Source organism: Lepus europaeus, chromosome 2, assembly GCF_033115175.1.
Source record: "Lepus europaeus isolate LE1 chromosome 2, mLepTim1.pri, whole genome shotgun sequence".
Lineage (NCBI taxonomy): Eukaryota > Metazoa > Chordata > Mammalia > Lagomorpha > Leporidae > Lepus > Lepus europaeus.
The window spans coordinates 4,751,191-4,773,713 of NC_084828.1; the positions used below are offsets into that span (position 1 = coordinate 4,751,191).

A 22,523-nucleotide genomic window follows, 5' to 3' on the forward strand; every position below is an offset into this window, starting at 1 on the left:
AGCACGTGCCAATTGACTCGACACTGAGATGAAATGAAAACCCCCTAAAATATGAAATACCAACACTCAGGCAGAAATACATAAACTGAATACCTTATATCTGTTAGAGAATTATAATTTTTTTTTTACAGGCAGAGTGGACAGTGAGAGAGAGAGAGACAGAGAGAAAGGTCTTCCTTTGCCGTTGGTTCACCCTCCAATGGCCGCTGCGGCCGGCGCGCTGCGCTGATTCGAAGCCAGGAGCCAGGTGCTTCTCCTGGTCTCCCATGGGGTGCGGGGCCCAAGCACTTGGGCCATCCTCCACTGCACTCCCGGGCCATAGCAGAGAGCTGGCCTGGAAGAGGGGCAACCAGGACAGAATCCGGCGCCCCAACCGAGACTAGAACCCGGTGTGCCAGCGCCACAAGGTGGAGGATTAGCCTGTTAAGCCACGGCGCCGGCCGAGAATTTTAATTTGTAGGCAAAGGCTTCCTACCATGAAATTCTAGGTTCAAATGGCTTCACTATTGAATTTCTCTCAACATTTCAGGGGGAAACAAAAATTCTAATCATTTTTCCAAAATGTTGAAGAAATTAGAATAATGGGAAAATCAGTTTACGAGGTCAGAATGGATACTAAAACAAGAGACATTGCTGGAAAAGAGAACCATAGACAAACGCCTTCTGTGACTATGGGTGTAAAAACTTTTAAAGGATGAAGCGTCCTGAACACGCAGGGCCTATTTATGGAATGCAACGTTAGTTTCATATTTTCTTTAAAGATTTATCTATTTTATTTGAAAGGCAGAGTTACAGAGAGGCAGAGGCAGAGACAGATTGAGAGAATGAGAGAGAGAGAGAGAGAGAGGGACAGAGTGAGGGGGGAGGGTCTTCCATCCACTGGTTTTCTCCCAAAATGACCACAACAGCCAAAGCTGAGCTGATTCAAAGCCGGGAGCCAGGAGTTTCTTCTGGATCTCCCATGTGGGTGCATGGCCCAGGCACTTGGGGCATCTTCTACTGCTTTCCCAGGCCATAGCAGAGAGCTGGATCAGAAGTGGAGTAGCTGGGACTCAAACCAGAGCCCATATGGGATACCGGCACTGTAGGCAGCAGCTTTACCCGCTACACCACAGCGCCGGCCCCTAGTTTCACATTTGATACTTCTCCAGTGTAAGTCATCACATTATTTCGAAAGTGATCATGTGAGCATTCCCACTGGTACAGAAAGGCTTGATGGGGCTGGCATTGTGGCATAGTGAGTAAAGCCACAGCCTGCGATGCTGGCATCCCATATTGGCTCTGGTTCGTGTCTTGGCTGCTCCCTTTGCCGTCCAGCTCCATGATAATGGCCTAGGAAAAGCAGCGGAAGAAGGCTCAAGTCCTTGGGCCCCTGCACCCACATGGGAGACCTAGAAGAAGCTCCTGGCTCTTGGCTTCTGCCTGATCAAACGTTGGCTGTTGTAGCCATCTGGGGAGTGAACCAACAGGTGGAAGACCTCTCTCTCTCTCTGTCTGTCCCCCCCCCCCCCCCGTCTCCCCTCCCGTAATTCTGAATTTCAAATAAATAAATCAGTATTTTCAAACAAAGGAAAGCGTTGACAAAAATCCAGTATCTACTATAACAATAATGAAAATAATAAAAACCACTTAGAAAACAAGGAGTAGTTTCCTCAGTCTGATGATCATATTTAATGTCTAAATAGTAGATGCTTTCTTTGAAGATGAAGAACAATACCAACGTCTGTAATCTCACCACTTCCATTCCAAGAGGTTCTGTCCAGAGCAATAGGGCAAGAAAAAGAGGAAAAAATTACCCGGACTGAAAAGAGAATTTCACATGTCTTTTTTATGGATGGCAATCATCAATATGGAAAATCTAGTGGAATACACAAAAAAGTTACTGGAAATAAAAATGTCTCGGTATCATGGTATACAAGGTTAACACACATGCACACTTGCAATAATAGGCAGAAATTTTTAAAAACATTAGAATCAAAAAGAAATACTTGGGAATAAGTCTGACCAAACAAGTAAAAGACATGGATTCAAAACCAAGCAAAACCAAAGAAGATGTAAATAAAAGGAGAAATAACTTTTCTGTCTTCCCTTGGAGAATTCAGTGTTATTAAGATGTCAGTCTCCACAAATGGTCTACAGACTCAGTACCATCCCACCAAAAACCCCTCAGCAGCCATTTGTTTTTTTGACAGGCAGAGTTAGACAGTGAGAGAGAGACAGAGAGAAAGGTCTTCCTTCCATTGGTTCACCCCCCAAATGGTTGCCATGGCTGGCGCGCTGCGCCGATCCAAAGCCAGGAGCCAGGTGCTTCCTCCTGGTCCCCATGCGGGTGCAGGGCCCAAGCACTTGGGCCATCCTCCACTGCCTTCCCAGGCCACAGCAGAGAGCTGGACTGGAAGAGGAGCAACCAGGACAGAACCAGCGTCCCAACCGGGACAAGAACCCAGAGTACTGGTGCTGCAGGCAGAGGATTAGCCCAGTGAGCCACGGCACTGGCCTCACAGCAGCCAGTTTTAAAGCCTTTGTTTAAAAAATAAAAACAAACTGATGAGTTGATTCTAGATTCTAGATTCATGTGGAAGTACAAAGAACCTAAAATAGCCAGAATTACCTTGGAAAAGGAGTAGTTTTTAGGAAGGCTAGCACTACCCAGCTTTAGTCTTGCAATAAAGATAGCTGCTAGATATGTAAGTAATATGAAGTAGTTTAGAAGTAGACCCACACATGTCTGAACAGCTAAAAAGTGAGCAAAGTGCACAGACATTCAGTGGACAAAGGATGATCACGTCAACAAATGATGCTGGAAAAAATCACCTATCCACGTGTGAAAAAAATCAACCTTACTAGATACCATGCACCAGAGTGAAGATTAACACGAAATGGGTCATAGAGATAAATACAAACCTAAAGCTATATAACTTCTTGTCAAAAAATGAGGAGAAATCTTTGTAATCTTGGGTTGGGTAAAAAATTCTTAGCTATGACCCAAAAAGCACAATTCGTTAAGCAAAAAACTATAATGGATTGTACCAAAATCTAAAACTTCTGATCTTCTGGACACTGGAAGGAGAATTCAAAGGGGGAGCCATAGCCCCCGAGTAAGTGGTCCTAAAACATGTGTTTGTTAAAAGACATAACTGGAACAAAATCTATACACTCAAGAATAGAACAGAAAGCAGTAACATTGAAGAGACTCTTCACCAAAGAAAATACACACACAGAGTGCTCATGAACCTATGCTTGACCTCACGCATCGTCAAGGAAATGCAGAGTAAAGCCCCCATGAGATAGAAGCTTCTGTCCTTGGTAGAAAATTCAAAGGACCGAGCAGCCCACAGTCAGTGAGAATGTGGGGCGGCCGGGACCCAAGTGTTTTGCTGGTGGGGATATAAAAGGGTGAAGCCCCCTCCAGAAACATTTGGGTAATCTCTCTAGAAACTTCACATCCACTACTATATATTCCAGCTATTCTATTCTTAGCAACTTATGCGAAGATTATGTTCACAGACTTTCACGTGACTGCTCCTAGCCACTTTATTCATCTTAGCTAAAATAGCCTGTCCACAGGCAAATGAGTAGGCCAATTGTGGTTCATTCTTGTGGTTGACCATTACTCCACAGAGAGATGGACTAGGCTGTTCATGCGCACAATGGCAGGTAGGAATCTGTGAATAAAGTGTACATGCTGTATGATTGCATCTACACCGGACTCTAGAATGTGCACACAAACCTACCGTGAGGGAAAGCGCAGTAGCTGTTGTCTGAACAGGCGGATCAGGAAGGGTGGGAGGAGGTGTTCCACAAGAGAAGATGGGTGCTTCTGCGGGAAGCACCTGCTCACGGTCTTGGTGGGCCATCATCTCCATTGTGGAGGTGGCTTTGTCTGTGTGGACACAGGCCACACACATCAATAACGCAGCCAGCCCTTTTTTTTTTTAAGATTTATTTGTTTATTGGAGAGGCAGTGTTTCAGTCAGAGAGGGAGGTCTTCCACCCACTGGGTCACCCCCTGCCCCCAATGGCTATAACAGCTGGAGCTGGGCTGATCCGAAGCCAGGAACTGGAGCTTCTTCCGGGTCTCACACATGGGTGCAGGGGCCCAAGCACTTGGCCATCTTCCACTGCTTTCCCAGGTCATTAGCAGGGAGCTGGATCAGAAGTGGAGTAGCTGGGATTTGAATGGGATACTGGCGCAGGGTGTGGATGCTTAACCCACTGCCCCACAATGTGGGCCCCCACCCCCTTGTTTATCCTGTGTTCACATCACCCAACATGGCCCTAAACCCTTGGTCACAAGTAATTATACTAGGAGAGAGAAGCTGACTGAGCTAGGCCATCAGTTCCTCTGCACTCTGGTTTTCCCAAGGCCATGTGCCAGAGTCCCCGTGTCATCAAAGGGTGTCTCTTCTTTCAGCCACGGTAGCCCAGGGAGGCTCCTCTTACCAGCAGTCAGAAGGGCTCCGTGCATAAGCACAAGGCACCGTGCTAAATACTAGAAGCCGTTTTCTGCTCTGCACAGCCGTGCAAGGTAGATGGGCACCCACTGTTGATGGAGGAGGCGGAAGCCACTGCAGGCCTGTTGTTGGCTGCGCCTAGCAGCTGAGGTGGGGAGGCGGGGAGGCGGTCTCCCCTCTGTGCCCTGTGGTGTCTGGACGGCACCGTGCTTCTTTCCATCTTTCCATTTCTCCATTTCTCCCTCCTCCCTTGCTGCCTCACGTGGGCTTCTCATCCCTCAGGGCAGCCGAGGAGCCTCCTCCCTCTCCCGACCACTCCTGGACGTGCCTTCACACCCCAGCTTTCCCTACATTCCCCACAGACACCCTCAGTCCCCCCAGGCCTGAGGTCCTCGCCTTTCTATTGTTTCCCTCATTGTTGTGCTACATGGATTTTGCTTCTTCCTTCAGCCAATTGTTCCATACATGTGAGGGTTTCCATAGCCCCAGGACATCATTCAACATGACAGGTGTTTGAGATGTGCTTTTTGACGTTTTTCAATTAACAAGTAGTCAGCTGAATCTATTTTTAACAAAAAACAAAGACAATTTTTTTCTAATAATCTAATGTTGTGTCTTGACCTCTGTCCTCAGATTAGCACTTCCCAAATCAGAAGGAAGTTGGGCACCTGCCTGCCTTCCCTCCTCCCCACCCAAAGTCTTATCCTGAGGGCATTGCCAACATCAAATAACAAGTGAAAAACCCACCAGGGACCCTGGTTGAGAGAGAGACCACCAGAGTGGAAGGCTGCGTGTGTTAGTGTCTTCATGGCACATCCTCCCTCCTTTCATAGCAGCAGCCCTGGTTCCCCATTTTCTTCTGTGATCCACAAATTACGGGGTTGGCCTTTTCTGATCAACAATTTTCTCACTGAAATATGAACTGAAGGTTTCCCTTGCTTGCTGATAAGGTTTGAACTGCTGAACTGTTAGGTCTAACAGAGGGATATCTCCCAGTGTACACCAGCTGTGTGCTCTCTTGCCCAGTACATAGGACTGGTTTCCCCCCAAAGCCATGTCACCATAGATTCTCTTGATTAACCATAAAGCTTTTAAACTTGAGTAAGGAAGGTGTGGTTTGTCACGGCCACAGTTGGCAGCCCTAAAATCAGATCCCCTGCATTTGTGCACTGGTTGCTAAGATCTTGGTCTGCTGCCCCCAGAGGTTTCCTGGGGCACACTCTAGATCTTCATACACACACAACTGGGAAACTCGCTCCCTGAGCCCGTGACACCTGCTGGGACCACCCAGAATCCCTGCTGCTCTGCCGGGATGTGGGGCAAGCTCGCAGGTGTGGTGAGTTCCCCAGAGGACCAGCAGGGCTGGAACCTCACTGAAGCCACACCCACGTGTGGTCACGTCCCCTCTGCACCCCACTTCCCGCCACTGTCCCTGCTGCTCCTGGGATCACATCCTTGGTCAGTCACCTGAACCCAGCTCCTCCTCTCTAGGATCTGCCTGTGGAGAGAACCCACTTTATGACACCAACCATCAGACTTGTAGTGCAGGTGCCAATCAAATTTAAAATAAAGGGTGTTTTGGCCTGTGTCTTAGGGTTCTAACCAGTGTCTGTTTTAGTAATTCCTAGTAGTTGCTTATGGAACAGAGGCAGAATTGGCCCCAGTCTCTTAGGAAGCTGGCTGTGACCCCAGGAAACTTACAGGCTCTGAGAACTGTGTACATCCCGACAGATAGCAGTGTGGGCTTGTGCCCCAGGAAGAAGCAACTCACTAGAAAGATGAAGACCTCTAATAAAAGCCCACATTTAAAAAAATACTAATGAACAGTGGCTATAAATTCAAATGTAGACTATGTTCTACAGAAGGATTAGAAATTCTCTCAGAATGCAAGTTCCGTGTGTCTATTCATTCTCCAAATACGCCCTAGCACCTCCTATGTGCCAAGCACTGTCAGAAGTTCTAATATGATGTTTTGAAGGCTTGATATGTGGTGTTATTAGTGCAGTGTATGATCTAGTGTGGTGAGGGGGCAGGGAGGGGAGAGTTTCTTTCTACTCTGGGGTTCAGGGCACCAGGGATGCCCCACTTCCACAAGAGCTGGGTTGGTTGAGATTTGCCTACAAGGTAGAGGGAGCAAAAATCAAGGGGTTAAAATTGTGGCTCTGGGGAGGGGGGAGGCGCTGTGGCATAGTAGGCTAAGCCTTAGCCTGTGGTACTGGCATCCCGTATGGGCTCAGGCTGGTGTCCTGGCTGCTCCTCTTCCGATCCAGCTCTTTACTATGACCTGGGAAAGCAGTAGCAGATGGCCCAAGTGTTTGTCCCTGCACCTGCATGGGAGACCCGGAAGAAGCTCCTGGCTCCTGGCTTTGGATCAGTTCAGCTCAGGCCATTGTGGCTGTCTGTGGAGTGAACCAACAGATGGAAGACATTTCACTCTCTGTCCCTCTCTCTGTAACCCTACCTCTCAAATAAATAAATAAAATAATTTAAAAAATGGTGGCTCCTGGGAGGTCCTGGCCTCACTGGGCAGCTCAAGGAAAGGAGCGTTTCCCCATCTAGGTGTAGGTGCCTGGCCTGAGGGCTCTCCCAGAGCGCTGGGTTTTAGGTGCCAGCACTAGGAAAATCCCCATTTGGTCACCCTGTATGCTTGTGGCTCCCATGCCCGGGCCTCCTACACAGATGCACACCTGGTGGGAAGGTGTCCCCTGTGTCTCCTGGAGCAACTTCTGTTTGTTCTTCCCATGCTGAGACATAGAACTTGTCCCCTTTGTCTTGACTTCTGTTGAAATCTCCCCTCTGTGAGCCACTAGCAAGGTCTGCTGAGGTTTGGGGAGGTGGAGACATTGCACAGCACAGAAACAAGCGTCCCAGGTTCACACCAGGGGACACAAGCTTCAGTCGGAATCATTGGAATCATGTACCTGCTTAGACCCCCCACCCCGTGACAATGGTCTCTCTCTCTCTCTCTCTCTCTCTCTCTCTCATATTCAACCCCTCATTCTCTCTAGTCTTCTATCCATTCTCTTCTCTTTCGTCTGCTCTCCACCAAGCTCAAATCCTTCCTTTCTAAGGAGTTTGATCAGCTTACCTGTCTGTAACCTTTCCCACCCATGGCCACGGCCCTCAGCTCTCCCTCAAGGGTTGTGTGCGGCTGTCTTCCTGTACGATGTCAGGTCCCTCCCCTGTGCATAGTGATGCTGTTCCTGCAGTCAGACTCTCGGGCACTCTCAGGGGACCTCCTGCCAGAGGTGTGGCGTTGCCACCTGGCGCATCACCTCACACGACAGATCTGGTTATGACTCAACTTGAAAAATCTCTCTGGCTTGAGGTTAGAATAAAAAATCCTCCAGGGTGGGAAAAAATTAAATACTAATGTTAAAAGTACTCTTATCAATGCTGGTCCTGCTGAAATGCTCAGTGTATCAGTTACCGCCAGTCCTCCCCCTCTGGGGAGTTTCCACCTGCCATCAGGAACTTCTCTTAAATTCACCCCTAGCTTTGCAAGGTATCAGTTTCCATTGAAGTTATCTCACAGGCAGTTTTCTTTTTTCTTTCGTTCTTTTTTGTTTTATTTATTTGACAGGTAGAGCTATAGACAGTGAGAGAGAGAGACAGAGAGAAAGGTCTTCCTTCCATTGGTTCACTCCCCAAATGGCTGCCACTGCCGGTGCTGCGCCGATCCGAAGCCAGGAGCCAGGTGCTTCCTCTTGGTCTCCCACGTGGGTGCAGGGGCCCAAGCCACAGCTACTGTAGGCACTTGGGGAGCAAAGTAGTAGATGGGAGACCTCTCTATCGCTCTTCTCCGCTTCTCTGCCTTTCAAATAAAATAAATAAAAAATAGATGATTGATAGCAATCTACTCCCAATTCCTGGAAACTCTGGGGGATCGATGAACTGTTCTCTGTTATCCTCTTGCACTGAGAGCACCGTGTGTGTTCCTAATGGGTGTGTATTTATATGTTGAGTGATGAACGATGTGAAATGTACATAGCTTCCTTTTTCCCTAAGACATATATGTTACGCAGTTCATATATTTATAGATGCATGCTACAGTGTATGACAGTACTTCAAAAAGTTCATGGAAATTGAAGGATACGTTTATTTGGGTAGAAGGTTTTCTGAAATGTATGCATACCCCAGGTCTCTAGAAAGTTCATGGAAAATACATACTACGACAAACGCTAGAATGAACTTAACCATGGTGTGGAGCTCAGCCTGTGTCTTCACTCCCTTCTCCCTGTCTTCCAGTTTTACGGGAGCCCTATACAGTCCGAGTGGAGGACCAGAAAACCATGAGAGGCAATGTCGCAGTCTTCAAGTGCATTATCCCCTCCTCGGTGGAGGCGTACGTCACTGTCGTCTCCTGGGAGAAAGACACTGTTTCCCTCGTCTCAGGTAAGCGTGGCGTGGCCGGCGAGTGGGGCACGCGGCTCAGCACGTGCAGGGCTGGCGCTGAGGTGGCGATGGGGCTCCGCGGATGCTCTGATACACTTGGGGCTGAAGCTGTGATACCGTGCAGCCTGCTGGAAGTGTTGTAGGTGGCTTTGTGATGGCGTGATTCCGATTTTCCTCGGCGAATTGATGGATGGTTGGAAGTTAGTGCCTTGCCCTGGAAGGTGGCCATTATGTCAACTTTTAGGAGGAATCGTGGTTTTATTTCTGCCTCCAAGAGCAGAGAAGTAGCACTGTGGTGCCTGGCGGAGACCTCAGTGTCACAGGTGTGACCGACGTTCTGCAGCTAACATCTGGAACGTGGGTGCCCTGATTTTACGCTCGTTGGTCCTTTGCAATGTTGCGAGTTATGTTGTCTCTCTAACCTCTCTCCTGGAGCTCCTGTTAAGAATACCTGTTTGGGCGTTGACGTACGTATTTGTGCAGCCATCATTTCTTGGCTAATGGTGGTACCTAGAAATGAGACTCCCGAAAGCTGAGAGAGAGAGAGGGCGTCGGGCTGCCGATGGCACTGGGGGCAGCCTGCTCTGTGTGAGGCGCCTGGAGACACCACTGCCTGCAGGGGCTCGGTTTTCCCGGTTTGTGCTTCCTTGGATGGTGGCTGCTGGTTGCTTTGGAGGATTGTGATGGGTGTGGCGTGTGTCCTGATGTGTGTGAGAAGTAGCGTGTGCGAGGCCATGTGTGAGCGTGCACGCGCACACAGCGCTCGCCCTAGGTCATTCTTGACCCACAGCGACGTTCGTCGATTTCCTGGGAGCTCGCCCCTCCCAGAGGATGGCGCTTCTGTCCCTCAGCTTACTGATGGGCTGTCGGACGTGGGTTCTCATCCAACAAGGATCAGAGACCCCTCAGAGATCCAGACCAAGTGGAAGTAGTTTGTCTTTGGAGGACAAACTGGGATGCAATGGTAGTTTCTGTTTGTCTTGCAAGTGTCTCTACAGAGAATTCGAAACCCCTCACGCTTCAGTGAGCAAGCAGCTCCTGGCTATTACATTGATTAATCATCATCATTTGTTCACCTGGAGTACTGAAAACTGTCCATTACGCGATGGCGGTAGTCAGAGCAGAGACCCCTTGACACTTTCGTTGGCTCCTGTTTGTGCACGGCTTCCTGGTCTTCATTGTCTCTCCTTAGGGCTCAGTTTTCCGAATGGCAGGTGGCCAGATTCGATGATGGCTCTCTGCCAGAGCTCTCAAGTTCACAAGATTCGGGGGTGCAGATCCCGAGGGGGAAGCCCTGGGGGCTGCAGGTCAAGGCTCCCACCCTCTGGGGCTGAGGTGGAGGGAGCCTCTACCAGTTCTTAATACCGGCATCCACGTTTGGGGCCGCTCGGGCGGAAGAAGAACACGTCGGGGAGTGGCCATGTGCCTGGTAGTGCTTTCACATGGGGGTGACACGTGGCATTTCTGTTCACGTTTCATGGACAAAGCAAGTCCCACGGCCATGTCTGACTTCCAGTGGGTCCTGTGCGTGGCAGCCAAGAGCTGGAAGCTGATGAGAGCCAGACGGGCCTGGCGTGCGGTGTCCCACCTCTGCCACCACGTGCTCTGTGTGTCCTGTCTTCTCCAACATCTTGGACTCGGGCTGGCCACCCAGGCAGTGGTCGGGTGTTTGTAATCTGTGGAAATGGACTTGATGCTTTCTCTGCAGAGTGGGGCGATGCTATTACACACAGTGCAGACTCCAGGGTCAGCAGCGTCAAGTCTTCTCTCAGGCATGGGTGGGGCTTTGTCCTTTGGTAAGATCTTCTGCCTCCCATTCATATATCTACATGAATGGGGGGGGAGGGATGGAGGGAGGGAGGGGCAGGCTGAGACTCACACACACACAGAGGTATCGAGCTTCCATCTGCTGGTTCACTCCACAAATGGCCCCAACAGCTAGGGCTGGGCCAGGCTGGAGCCAGGAGCCTGGAACTCCATCCTCCTGCACGGGTGCAGGGGCCCAAGCACTTGGGCCATCTTCCACTGCTCTCCCTGGGCACATTAGCCCAGAGCCAGATTGGAAGTGGAGCAGCCAGGACTTGAACCTGCGCCCACATGTTATGCCAGCATTGCGGGTGGTAACTTAACTCGCTGCACCACGAGGCCAGCCTTGACATCCCAAGTTCAAAGGCAATGATGCGCACTGGGGCGGAGCTTTTCCTCCCTGCAGAGCTCTGGAGAAGGAACACACGCCAGGCATGTATCTGCTTGAGGAGGACAGCAGTGGAAGTCAGGCATCGGGAGAGGCAGGAGAGGGAAGGGGAGGTTTCACACACACGTAGTGAGACCTGCGTCTCATAACCTGTGCATAAGATGAGCTTTCGGGGACAGGCATTAGGCACAGCAGTTACAGACGCTGCGTGGGACAGCACCTCCTATTTCGGAGTGCTTCCAGTTCCCGTTTCCTGCTTAATACACCCTGGGCAGCAGCAGTGACGCCCGGGACTCTGCCACCCACATGGGAGACTTGGGAGGAACTTCAAGCTCTTGGCTTCAGCTTGGCCCAGACCAGCTGTAGGGCTATTGTGAGTGTTTGGGGAGTGAACCATGGATGGGAGTGCGCACTCTCTCTCTCTCTTTCTCTCTCTCTGTCTTTCTCTCTATCTGTTTGTCTCTCCCTTGTGAATGAATTAAAAACATATCTTTTTAACTGATCTGGAAAGTGGCAATAGGACCCCAGAGCAGAGCCGTGATCTGTCCATACAAAGTCTAGACATTAACCTGTAACAGATCCCGGGTGCTGAGCCCCACCTGTCTCGCCTGCCCCTGGAAGGAGCCCACGAAGCCTCTGGGGCGACAAAGTGGTCAAAGATGTTGGCGACTTAATGGACAGGCCAGTTTCAGATGGTCTCTCTGGGGAGGGCTCTGTTTCCCTCCGGTGCCAAGACAGGTACAACAGAGGCAAGAGGGGCTCCGGGGAGGAACCTGTGGTCTCCGTCTTCTTCATCCAAGGGGCTGGGCACCTGGAGAAGCCGTGTTGGGAGAGTGATGTTGTGTAGCTCAGAGGGCCCAGGAAGGGGGGAGCGTTTCTGAGTTAGCACCAAGTCCAGGAGGATGTCCTGAGTGCTGTGTGCACAGTAGGAGATCTGTAACAGGAGGTGGGGGTGAGTCTCCGCTTTGTCAATTATCCCAGCCCTACAGTGCCCTGAACTCTTTTGCTGCGTGGCTGGCGTGGTCGCCAGCCAAGCTCCCCCTGCCCGTGGTGGCCTGGTCATCCCAGCCTGCAGTGCAGCTGGTGGGATATTCGTCCCCGGAAACATTCCTCCTTGGCCCTGAGTACTTCCTTGGTGGCCGATTCTTCCCAGAGCAAGCAGGGATGGACTAAGCCGGACATCAGCAAAAGCCTGGGCAGGCCCCTCCCCCTCCCACAGGGAGCTGGGCGTGGTATCAGAGTGGACGGCACAGGGACCTTGGAGCTGGGACTGACGGCAGCCAGGAAGTGGGTCAGCGGCGCCCCTGTTCCCGCCGGCGCTCCCCTGCACCTGTGTGTCCTGGCGATGCTGGTGGTCAGCCTGAGGGTCCCCAGGCCCTTGGGGAAGCGAGAGCAGCCGAGGCTGCTTCCACTGAGAGCTCGGGGTGTTCACAAGTCTCGGGGTCAGGGCTCCCAGGAAATCATGGTTGAGCTGGTGGAATAGTTGCCCCTTACAGATTGCTTTTCAATGTAAAGAAACATTTAGAGAGATGTGCAGGGTTCCTCTGAGCTCACCTTACTCACTTCCACCCTCAATCTTGGTGGAGACAATAGATGGGAGGCGTGGGGGACGAGAAGCCCCTGCCCCTGTCTGGCTGGGCCCTAATGCAGGCGTTTGCAGCAGCCCGAGGCTTGCTCTCTCCAGGGCCTGCCTTGATTTCCACCCAGAGAAGGCTTCCACCGGCCTGAGCCGAGAGTAGGGGTCCAGTTGTCCCTCCTGGTCCTGTGAGGTCCTAAGGTTAGCAAGGATGACATGAGTTCAGTTGCTTTGAGCCAGCTTTGGAGAGAATCTTCCAGTATTCTAGAGATGGGAATCGTGTCATTGTCCCGTAGGAAGTGGAGCAGTGGAGCAGCTGCCGCTGCCTGCCATCTGCCCGGGCCGTCCCCGGGGGCTTGGGGCCCCATGTGCGGAGCCTTTGCTTGGGGACTCTGGTCCGGGGGAGGACAGGAGGCCCAGACACGGAAGGGCCAGGCTCTCAGCATCCTCAAAGACTGTGACACACCTGACCTGTTGTCTTCCTCGCTCATGCAAACGGGTGAGGACAGGCAATCCTCCCCGCGTCTCTGTGCATCTTAGCATCCTATCGCCTCTCCCGCTTCAGCCACAAGGGCTGCCTTCCAAATATCAGAGCGGCAAGTAGCCCCCCGTACCTACAGCAGTGTGGACGCCGTGTGTGCCCGAGGTGCAGCTCTGCTGAGATCCCAGGGCGGAACAATGGCACCTGCTTTCCACGCAGGTTCCGATCCACCAGCTCCTTGTGCGTTTCTTGCCGATTAGGACAGCCGGCAATACACGAGCCCGGCAGCCGTCTCTGCTGCTTCTGATAAGATTGTGAGAATCTCACCAGGGGTTTCGCTACATTAACATCAAAGACACAGCCCAAGGGTAACCGGATTTGGGAAATGGAAAAGGCAAACATTTTACTATTCCCAGAGAAAGCGCCTCCCTCCCTGGCGGCGTCCTGATTCGCTGCCCCTGCCATAGTGGGTCCAGACGAATCTTACCAGCTGGATCAGTGAGTTCGGGTCTAAGCAGGGGATCTTCTTCCTGGGTGTTGGGCCAAAGGGAGCTGCTTTCTGCCCACATTGAACATCAAAGGATGCAGAACTAGCCCTCCGTGTGAAACGCCCGCTCTGGTTCCTGGGCGCTGTTTGGGTCTGGACATCGCTGATAACACAGGCGTCTGGGGTTTCAGAAGCACCCCGCCCCCTCCTGGATGGCCCAGGAGACCACCGCAGAGTGCTGGTCTGTGGCAGGCAGTGGGCAAAATACCCCTGAAGGCTGCCTGGGGGGTGAGCAGGGCTCGGAAGAGAGGGGATTCTACAGGAGCATCTGTGTTTGCATTTCAGGAAGGGAGAGACAATTCAGCAAGACAGGCAGGCAGATTCTGCACGGCCTGCCTCGACACACTCCAGCAAAGCAGAACGGAGTGCGATCCCTTCTCCTCTGCAGGAGAGAGCAGCCCGGGTAGGGGCGAGGCCGGGAGGGAGACACAGCGGCTGCAGTGTGGCTGCGGCAGGCAGCGCTGCGGGGAGGCGCCCCTGCCTGCTCAGGCCCGTGGGTTCTGATTGCACTGACCTCACTCAGCACGTCCAGAGCCTTGTGCCACCGGCCTGTGGGTCAGCACCTTGTGCAGACCCAGCTCTGCCTTCCAGGGCGTGTGAGTGAAAGGGACACGGTCGATCTTAAAGTCGTGGAGGCAACAAAGCAGCTCTCAGCCTGGAAGCCTCGGCTGGGGTCTCACACGTGGCCGCAGAGCAGAGAGCATTTCTTTTCCACTCTCTTGTAGGAAACAGTAGCTCCTTTGTTACATCTGCTACCTGGCGTCTTCCAGTCTAAGGTTTGCATCCGTCGTCAGTACACGGGGCCCTCATTTCAAGCACCCGAGGTTATCCTTAGTGGAGGGTAGGCGACGTGCCCTGTGCACGGGCTCTGACGTGCCCATAGCGTGGCAAGAGAATACGGCCGACATGCTTTGGGAAGACGACAGGTGTCAACTGCTCACGGGGTGTGTTTCGGGGTGTGAGGTGACCAAGAAGTATCTGGAAGGGAGAGTCCTGGTCACTTCGTTCCCTTAAACCGTTAACTGTGTCAGAACTTTGTCTCGTATATGGCGCTCCCTGAGTTGGTTTTCCGTGTTACACCATCGCCACTGGGAAGTCGCTAGAACCTGGCTGTTTGCAGGTCAGCCGGGGCCCCTGCAAGACGCTGAATGGGGCCCTGCGTGGTGAGGGGCTGACGCCACTCCTGAGACTCAGAAAGATCGGGAGGTGCAGGGAGCCTGTGGAGCGTTGGCCTCCAGAGAGGCGAGCATTGCCATGGCCAGAACTGGAGGCCGTGCACTGTGGGTGAGGGCCCCGGAGAGCAAGATCTGACTGCGGCTTCTGAGGGACCCAAGGAGAGGGACAGATGTATATAGAGATCCGTTCACATGGATCTGTCAGGAGCAAACAAAAGAGGAAGGTGCGGCAGCAAACGTAACCTACAGCGTCTCGGGAGGGCGTGTGACTCCACACATGTGTGTGAGTGTGCTGTGTGCATGACATGGGTAGCATGTGTGTGTGTATGCGCTGGGTATGCTGTGTGCATGACATGGGTAGCATGTGTGTGTGTATGCGCCAGGTATGCTGTGTGCATGACATGGGTAGCATGTGTGTGTGTGTGTGTGCGCCGGGTATGCTGTGTGCATGACATGGGTAGCATGTGTGTGTGTGTGTGTGCGCCGGGTATGCTGTGTGCATGACATGGGTAGCATGTGTGTGTGTGTGTGTGCGCCGGGTATGCTGTGTGCATGACATGGGTAGCATGTGTGTGTGTGTGTATGCGCCGGGTATGCTGTGTGCATGACATGGGTAGCATGTGTGTGTGTGTGTATGCGCCGGGTATGCTGTGTGCATGACATGGGTAGCATGTGTGTGTGTGTGTATGCGCCGGGTATGCTGTGTGCATAGCATATGGCTGTGTGTGTCCACGAGAGGTGTGGAGTATGCACTTCTGTGGAGGTACATGATGTGTGTTGTGTATGGCATGTGCTGTTGCCCGTGTGTGTCTGTGGGTGTGTGGTGTGTGCGCTGCGCTTGTGTGTAGTGTGCACACGTGTGTGTATAAACCCTGCCTGCTATGAAGGTGACGGGCCCGAAAGCCTGGCTGACACCCAGGACAATGAGACTCAGACTTGGGTTGTTCTGACGCAGATTGGCTGAGTGACCCAGGAAAGGGGCTTTTCTCCTTTTTTTGTTTTATTTTAGAGGTGTGCTCACTGGGCATTTCACAAATGTACCAGGGGCCCCCGAGACCCCCGCTCTGGGTTCAGTGATTTGCTGGGAGGCTCCACAGGCCCAGGGTGGGGGCGAGTTCACAGCTGTGGTTCCTTCCAGTCAAAGGACTCGGAGAAAACCAGTGATGGGAAAAGGCACACGGGGTGAAGCTTAGAGAAAGCCGGGCTCAGGCGCCCATAGCCCTGCCCCGGGAGCTATGCAGGGTGCTCTCACCTCCCCCTCCCCCCACAGTCAGCTGTGAGACAGCATCGTGTGCCGGGGCTCAGGGGGACTCGGGCCCAGGGTTCTCGTGGCGGCTGGCTGCGTAGACACCCTATGCCTGGCACACGTCAAAATTCCAGACCCCCTCCCCTAAAGAGCACGAGACCCCCCTGTGTCAGCTGCACTGTTTGCATAGTTTAGGCCAAGCAAGCCCCTCTAATCGGGGTGGTGGGGGCCCTCCCAACACCTCAGTTCCCAGCGAGGGGCTTTGTGCCGTCTTGACGTTTGTAAGGGACTCCGTCTCGGGCGTGCTGACGTGACATCTTTTCTGGAGGGTGCAGCTCCTTCTGTGATGGGAGCTCACGTTCTTGCTGGTGTTTTTCATGCATTCAACAAACACTTCTTGAGTAAGCCCATCACCAAATGCTGGGAAAGACGAGCGAGTGAGGGGGTCTGTATGTTGAGAAATGTGTTGCCTGGCATCCAGACGCCCCGACATTGGAATGTTCTAACCCAGGTGCTCCTTGGTGCAGCTCTGTGTTCAGCTGTGAGGGTCCCTCTCCGGTTCTCCTGTCTCCCCGTGATGTTTGCTTGTTTTCAGACGTAGGAGATGGGTGGCCAGCCGAGGCCGTCAGAGCCCACAGTCTCTGGTCTGTCACTTCTCCATGAGTTGCACCTCGGGGAAGCTGAAGAAGAAGACAGGCTCACTCGTAACACCACACCAGGCGGAGCTGGCCACCGTGCCATTGGCATCGTCATCATCACGCCAGACGCGGGCGTCGGAGGCCAGGGCTTGCTCGGGGAATGTGCTATGCGACTAGAAAGTAGGACTCAACATGCAGCCATGTAATTTCGACTCCGTAATGGATCGGCTCCTTAACAGTTCAGTGTGGACCCACGTGGACCGCACCACACTCACGGTCTGCGTGCTCTGGGCTCGGTGGCAGGAGCCCCAGAAAACCAGGCGGCAGAGCTGCCGTGGTCGTCAGCGCTCTGTGGCTTTGCTTCTGGACAGGTGGGAGGGGAACTTCCAGGCTTGCTGTCTCCACCACACCCCAGCAGGCCCCACTCTGGCCGCCACCACCCTGGACTCCCCTCCTGCAGCCACGGGACTCTGCCACCGGTGACTGCATGGAGAATGGAGCCCGCTGGTTCTCGGGGCCCTGTCCCCAGCTCCCCACAGTTCTCTGTGTGGCCAGCGGTCTTTCCCAGGCATCTCCTTGGAGTCCATCAACACCCCATCACCAGCCTCCTGGCTCTCGTCCAGGACTGCAAACACAGGTCCTCAGGGCAGGCAGCCGGAGCGGGAGCAGCTCTCTTGGCCGGCCCCTCCTCCCTCAGACACGGGTGCCCTCGTGGCTTCCCTTGTGGGCAGATCTCCACCCTCCCATTTAATCGCTCATCTCAGTGCTACTGTCCACGTCTGTGTACACTTTTTTTTTAAAAAAATTGATCCTGCATTTTCCATTCTGTCTGGTAAGTTGTATTGGATTCAGAAAATCTATGTATTTTCTGCTTTATTTTTCTGTAAACATTAGGCTGCTCTAAAAATAAAGTCAGTTAAAATATTTTAAAAAATCCCCCTTCAGTGCTGTGCTCACCGCACTCCCCTTGATCCCCGGCCATGTCCCGGGGCCGCATGTCGTCAGTTCTGTGCTGCCCTGTCTTCTCTTTGGTGCTCATTCCATTTCTTAAGTCACAGGTGCTCGGGTCCCCCAATTTTTTTTAAAGATTTATTTATTTATTTGAAAGTCAGAGTTACACAGGGAGAGGAGAGGCAGAGAGAGAGAGAGAGAGACAGAGGTCTTCTATCTGCTGGTTCGCTCCCCAAATGGCCGCAATGGCCAGAGCTGCGCCAATCTGAAGCCAGGAGCCAGGAGCTTCTTCCAGGTCTCCCACGTGGGTCCCAGGCCATAGCAGAGAGTTGCATGGAAGGGGAGCAGCCAGGTCTCGAACCGGTGCCCGTATGGGATGCCGGCACTGCAGGCGGTGGCTCTACCTGCTACACCATGACACCAGCCCCCACAGGTTCTCAAATTTTAAGGAGACCATTGCCAGCTTTCAGACCACAGGCCGGCTCCTCCCTCCCTCCCTCTCTCTCTCCTTTCCTTCCCTTCTCGGGCAAGCTTCCTGAGAATAGAGCGTCCTCACCTCCATCCTCCACTCTCAGGTTTGGGCCCTGTCCCAGACGCTCGACTTCGGGGGTCAATTCCAAGGTCATCATCAACCCCCCCCCCCCCGGTTCAGTTTCTCGCTGACTTCCCTATAGAGTGAACACTGTTGGTCTTCTCCCTTCTTTAGCTACGGAGCAAAGGGCCCCACGCTGGGAGACGTGGACGGTGGGGGTTTACCTTCTCATGGTCTGGGGCCGCGGGGCTGGGTTCTGGAGGGCTGCCTGCCTGCCGTCCTTGCACACGACACCTTGCTGGGTCTCCATGCATCCCTCTCAGCGCTTCGCTTATGAGGATCCTGGTTCCGCCAGCTTAGGGCTCATCCTTATGACCTCACTTAACCCTGCTTACTTCCTGTTTAAAACAGTACACGATGGCTCAGGGCTTCAACGTGGGGCTTAAAAAGGGCCAGGTCGGTCCATAGCAATTGCTCTCCATTTCATTTCTTCAAAACTACCCTGCACGTGACCTCGCTGAAGACTGCTGTGTTCTTGCCTTGGGTTCGCCTCTTCTCTCCCCACTCAGAAATGCAAGCAGCCACTCTGTCCACTTTCACCCACGTCCTCCACGGGCCCCTTCTTGTCCCGCTGCAGCTCTGCCACCTCGGCCTGGCACCTGCCGTCTCTGCTGGCCCCGCTGGGTCACCCCGGGTGCCCCCTCCTGCACCTCCAGCAGAGCCTGCCCCGAAGGGAACTGGCTTTCCCACAGCCACAAGCGTGCTCCCCTCTGTGTTCTAACTGTGTGGGTTTCCCAGGACTAACGCAACACAAAGCACCACAAACAGGTGCCTTCAAATGACAGAGATTTATTTTCTCACAATTCTGGACGCCAGAAGTCCAAAGCCCAGGTGTTGATGGGGCTGTGCCGATTCTGATGGCTCTGGGGAGGATGTGTCCCAGGCCTCCTCCCAGCTCCCGGGTGCACCTGCAATCCTGTGTGCTCCTTAGCTTACAGAAGTCGCCACGGTCTCGGCTCCCGTCCTCACACGGCCTTTCTCCCTCTCTGTGTGTCTTTGTGTCTCTCCCTATAAAGACACCAGTCACACTGAACTAAGGACCACCCTGTTCCAGAATGACCTCATCTTAGCTCACTGCATCCACAATGACCCTCTTTCCAAATACGGCCGCATTCGGAGGTTCTGGGAAGGAAAGTGGTGAGGCTGTGAGAGACATCATTCAACTCTCTGCAGTAACAAATCTAGCAGCTCTTTTTTTTTTTTTACCCTTTCTCACACATATTTTTACCTTTGTTTATTAGATGAAATCCTTTAAAAAATTTAAAGGGAAATAAACAAAAAGCACGCAATCCCATGAGTGTGACAAGAAGTGCCCGTAGCCAGCTTCCCCCCTGTAGCCTGTCCCCACCTGCGCGGGGGCTCCAGCTGCCCGGCACGCCATCAGCTGCCTCTGCCCCAGCTGTGTGGCCGCCCTGTGTCAGCCCGGGCTGGGAGCCAGATTGGGGACAGGCTCGAGAGCCTCCAGGGCCCACAGAGAAGGGCTGCAGGCAAATGCTTGGCTGGCATTTTCATAGACTCACTCTCAGAGTCACTTCTCAGATTCTCAAGCCCCCGTGTTGCACTGCTCCCCACACACACGCTTTCTGGGTTACCCTACGTAGGCTGCTCGGGGAAGCGTGACGCCGCCTTGGGCACTCACGGTCTTGGTCAATGACACGACACTGGGGGCGGTGGATCGTGTGCCCCTGAGTCGGGTCCCCCCCCCCCAGAGGAAAGGGGGAGGATTTCACGAATGTGGAAGAAGAGGGTGATTTCCCGGGTGATGGGTGGTCTAGCAGCTTACATGCCATAGAAACGTTTTCTCAAAAACTCCACTTTCCAAAACCCAGTTCCAACAAGATGACGCTGTGTTGGATGTACAGTTACCGCTGTCATGGGCACATGCCCTGGCTCCCAGCCGGGGCAGATGTTCAAACCCCAGAGTCCTGAGGGTGGCTGGTGCTCGGAGGCTGGAAGCTCTGTCCAGCTGGAGGGTTTGGAGGCAGTGAGGATGGCCCGGGGACTTGGGCCCCTGCTACTATTGTGGGAGACCTGGATGGAGCTCCAGGCTCCTGGCTTCAGCCTGGCCCAGCCCTGGCCGTTGCAGCCATTTGGGGAGTGAAATAGTGAATGGAAATGTTCTCTCTCTCTCTCCCTTTCTCTCTCTCTTCCCCTCTCTCCCTCTCTCTCCCTCCCTCCCTCCTCTTTCTTCCCCTCTCTCCCTCTCTCTCCTTCCCTCTCTCCTTTCTCTCTCCCCTCCCTCTGTCTCTCCTCACCCCCATCTCTCTCTAACTCTGCCTTCCAAATAAATAAACCTTTTAAAATCTAAAAAAAACCCTCCTTCCTTCATAAATAGCTTCTCTCAGGTCTTTTCATGATAGTGACATGACACTGGCTGACACAATCGCCTGGGGTTGGATCGCCCTGGAGGGCCGTGTGATCTGTAAGGCAAACATTTGTTCAGCTTCTGGAAACCCATGGAGCTGCTGGGTGCCAGCCCTCGGCGTGGGCGTGTAGCCCGTGTCCGGCACACGCTGCCTCGCGGCGCAGTGCGGTCTCCAGCTGCGCCTGGTGGAGAAGCTGATGAGCAGAGGCCGCCTGCTCTCCAGCCAGTGGTTTCTGGCTTCTGTGTGCCAGCCCCTTCGCCACCAGTCTGCCTCGGCCCTTGGCCTTGACCTGAGAGAGACCTGACTTTGACCTGGCTCAACCCCAGCCATTGTGGCCACTTGGGGAGCGAACCAGCAGATGGAAGACCTCTCTCTCCGTCTCCGTCTCTCCCTCTCCCTCTCTCTCACTCTGCCTTTCCAATAAATAAACAAATCTGGTTCTTAACAAGAAGCCTGCATTGCTGTCATGTAAGCATTTTCTGTGCTGTGGCCTGCGGGAAGGGGCACAGGTGGGAGACACGGGCTCTAGCAGGTCACAGTGCGCGGGCTCACCTCCAGGGGACATAAACACTGACAGCACTCTGACGATCGCTCTCAAAGACGCTCCCTGAAGACCGCACTTCCCACGATGAGTCCTGGTGAAACACACTGGCAATTCTGAGTCGGGCTTCCGTATCAAACAAAGTACATCTTGGAGGAAATGATGAGGATAAATCTAGAACTATTTACCCGTCACTCACACTGTTTGTTTGGGCTGCTCTGGACCCCGGGGCTTGGAAACAATGGGGATCTGTTTCTCACAGTTCTAGAGTCTCAAATGCTGTGCCCGACGTGCTGGGTCTTTTGGTCTCTGGTGAGGGTCCTTTTCCTGGTCCACACGTGGCCGTTTGCCGCCATCTCGCGCTTCTGCTCACTCAGACAAGAGTTTGCCTTTGAGAAGGACATCAGCCCAGTTCGCGAGAACCCCAGCCTTGTGAGAACTCCAATCGTCACGCCAGGGCCAGGCTCCGACACATGAGAGTGGGGGCGGCCCGACATTCAGTCTGTAGCACAGTGACCCTCTTTGACAATGGAAGTATCCCTGGACGGATGCTTCCGGAAGGACAGTTTTTGGGTTAGGGGTGTGTTGAGAGGGGAGTGAGGGCTCCAAGACGGTGGATCCCCAGAAACCACACGTGTGAATTCTTGCAGGTGTTCGCTTCCCCTGCACTTGCCCATGCCTCCTTCCCCTGCCCCAGTGACCTTGGTGTTTCTGCCCCAGAGACGCCTCTGATGCTGGAGCTGGGAGCAGGGCCCCTCTGGGCAATGCCTGACACTGGAGCTGGGTTCTGCGTCCTCTGGGCAATGGCTGACCCTGGAGCTGGGTGCTGTGCTCCTCTGGGTGACCTCTGACACTGGAGCTGGGTGCTGTGCCCCTCTGGGTGACCTCTGACACTGGAGCTGGGTGCTGTGCCCCTCTGGGCGACCTCTGACACTGGAGCTGGGTGCTGTGCCCCTCTGGGTGACCTCTGATGCTGGAGCTGGGTGCTGTGCCCCTCTGGGCGACCTCTGACACTGGAGCTGGGTGCTGTGCCCCTCTGGGCGACCTCTGACGCTGGAGCTGGGTGCTATGTCCCTCTGGGCAATGCCTGACACTGGAGCTGGGTGCTGCGCCCCTCTGGGTGACCTCTGACACTGGAGCTGGGTGCTGTGCCCCTCTAGGCGACCTCTGATGCTGGAGCTGGGTGCGGGGCCCCTCTGGGCGACCTCTGACACTGGAGCTGGGTGCGGGGCCCCTCTGGGTGACCTCTGATGCTGGAGCTGGGTGCTGTGCTCCTCTAGGCGACCTCTGACACTGGAGCTGGGTGCTGTGCCCCTCTGGGCGACCTCTGACACTGGAGCTGGGTGCTGTGCCCCTCTGGGCGACCT

General features: G+C 53.5%; 1 protein-coding gene across 1 annotated transcript in view; it reads left to right on the forward strand.

Annotated features, from left to right (window-relative positions):
* DSCAM (DS cell adhesion molecule) overlaps window positions 1-22,523 on the forward strand; it is a 707,908-nt gene that overhangs the window by 127,863 nt on the left and 557,522 nt on the right. Inside the window, exon 4 of the mRNA XM_062174789.1 lies at window positions 8,703-8,849. Within this exon, the coding sequence (XP_062030773.1) occupies window positions 8,703-8,849 (147 nt within the window). The remainder of the gene's footprint in view (window positions 1-8,702; window positions 8,850-22,523) is intronic.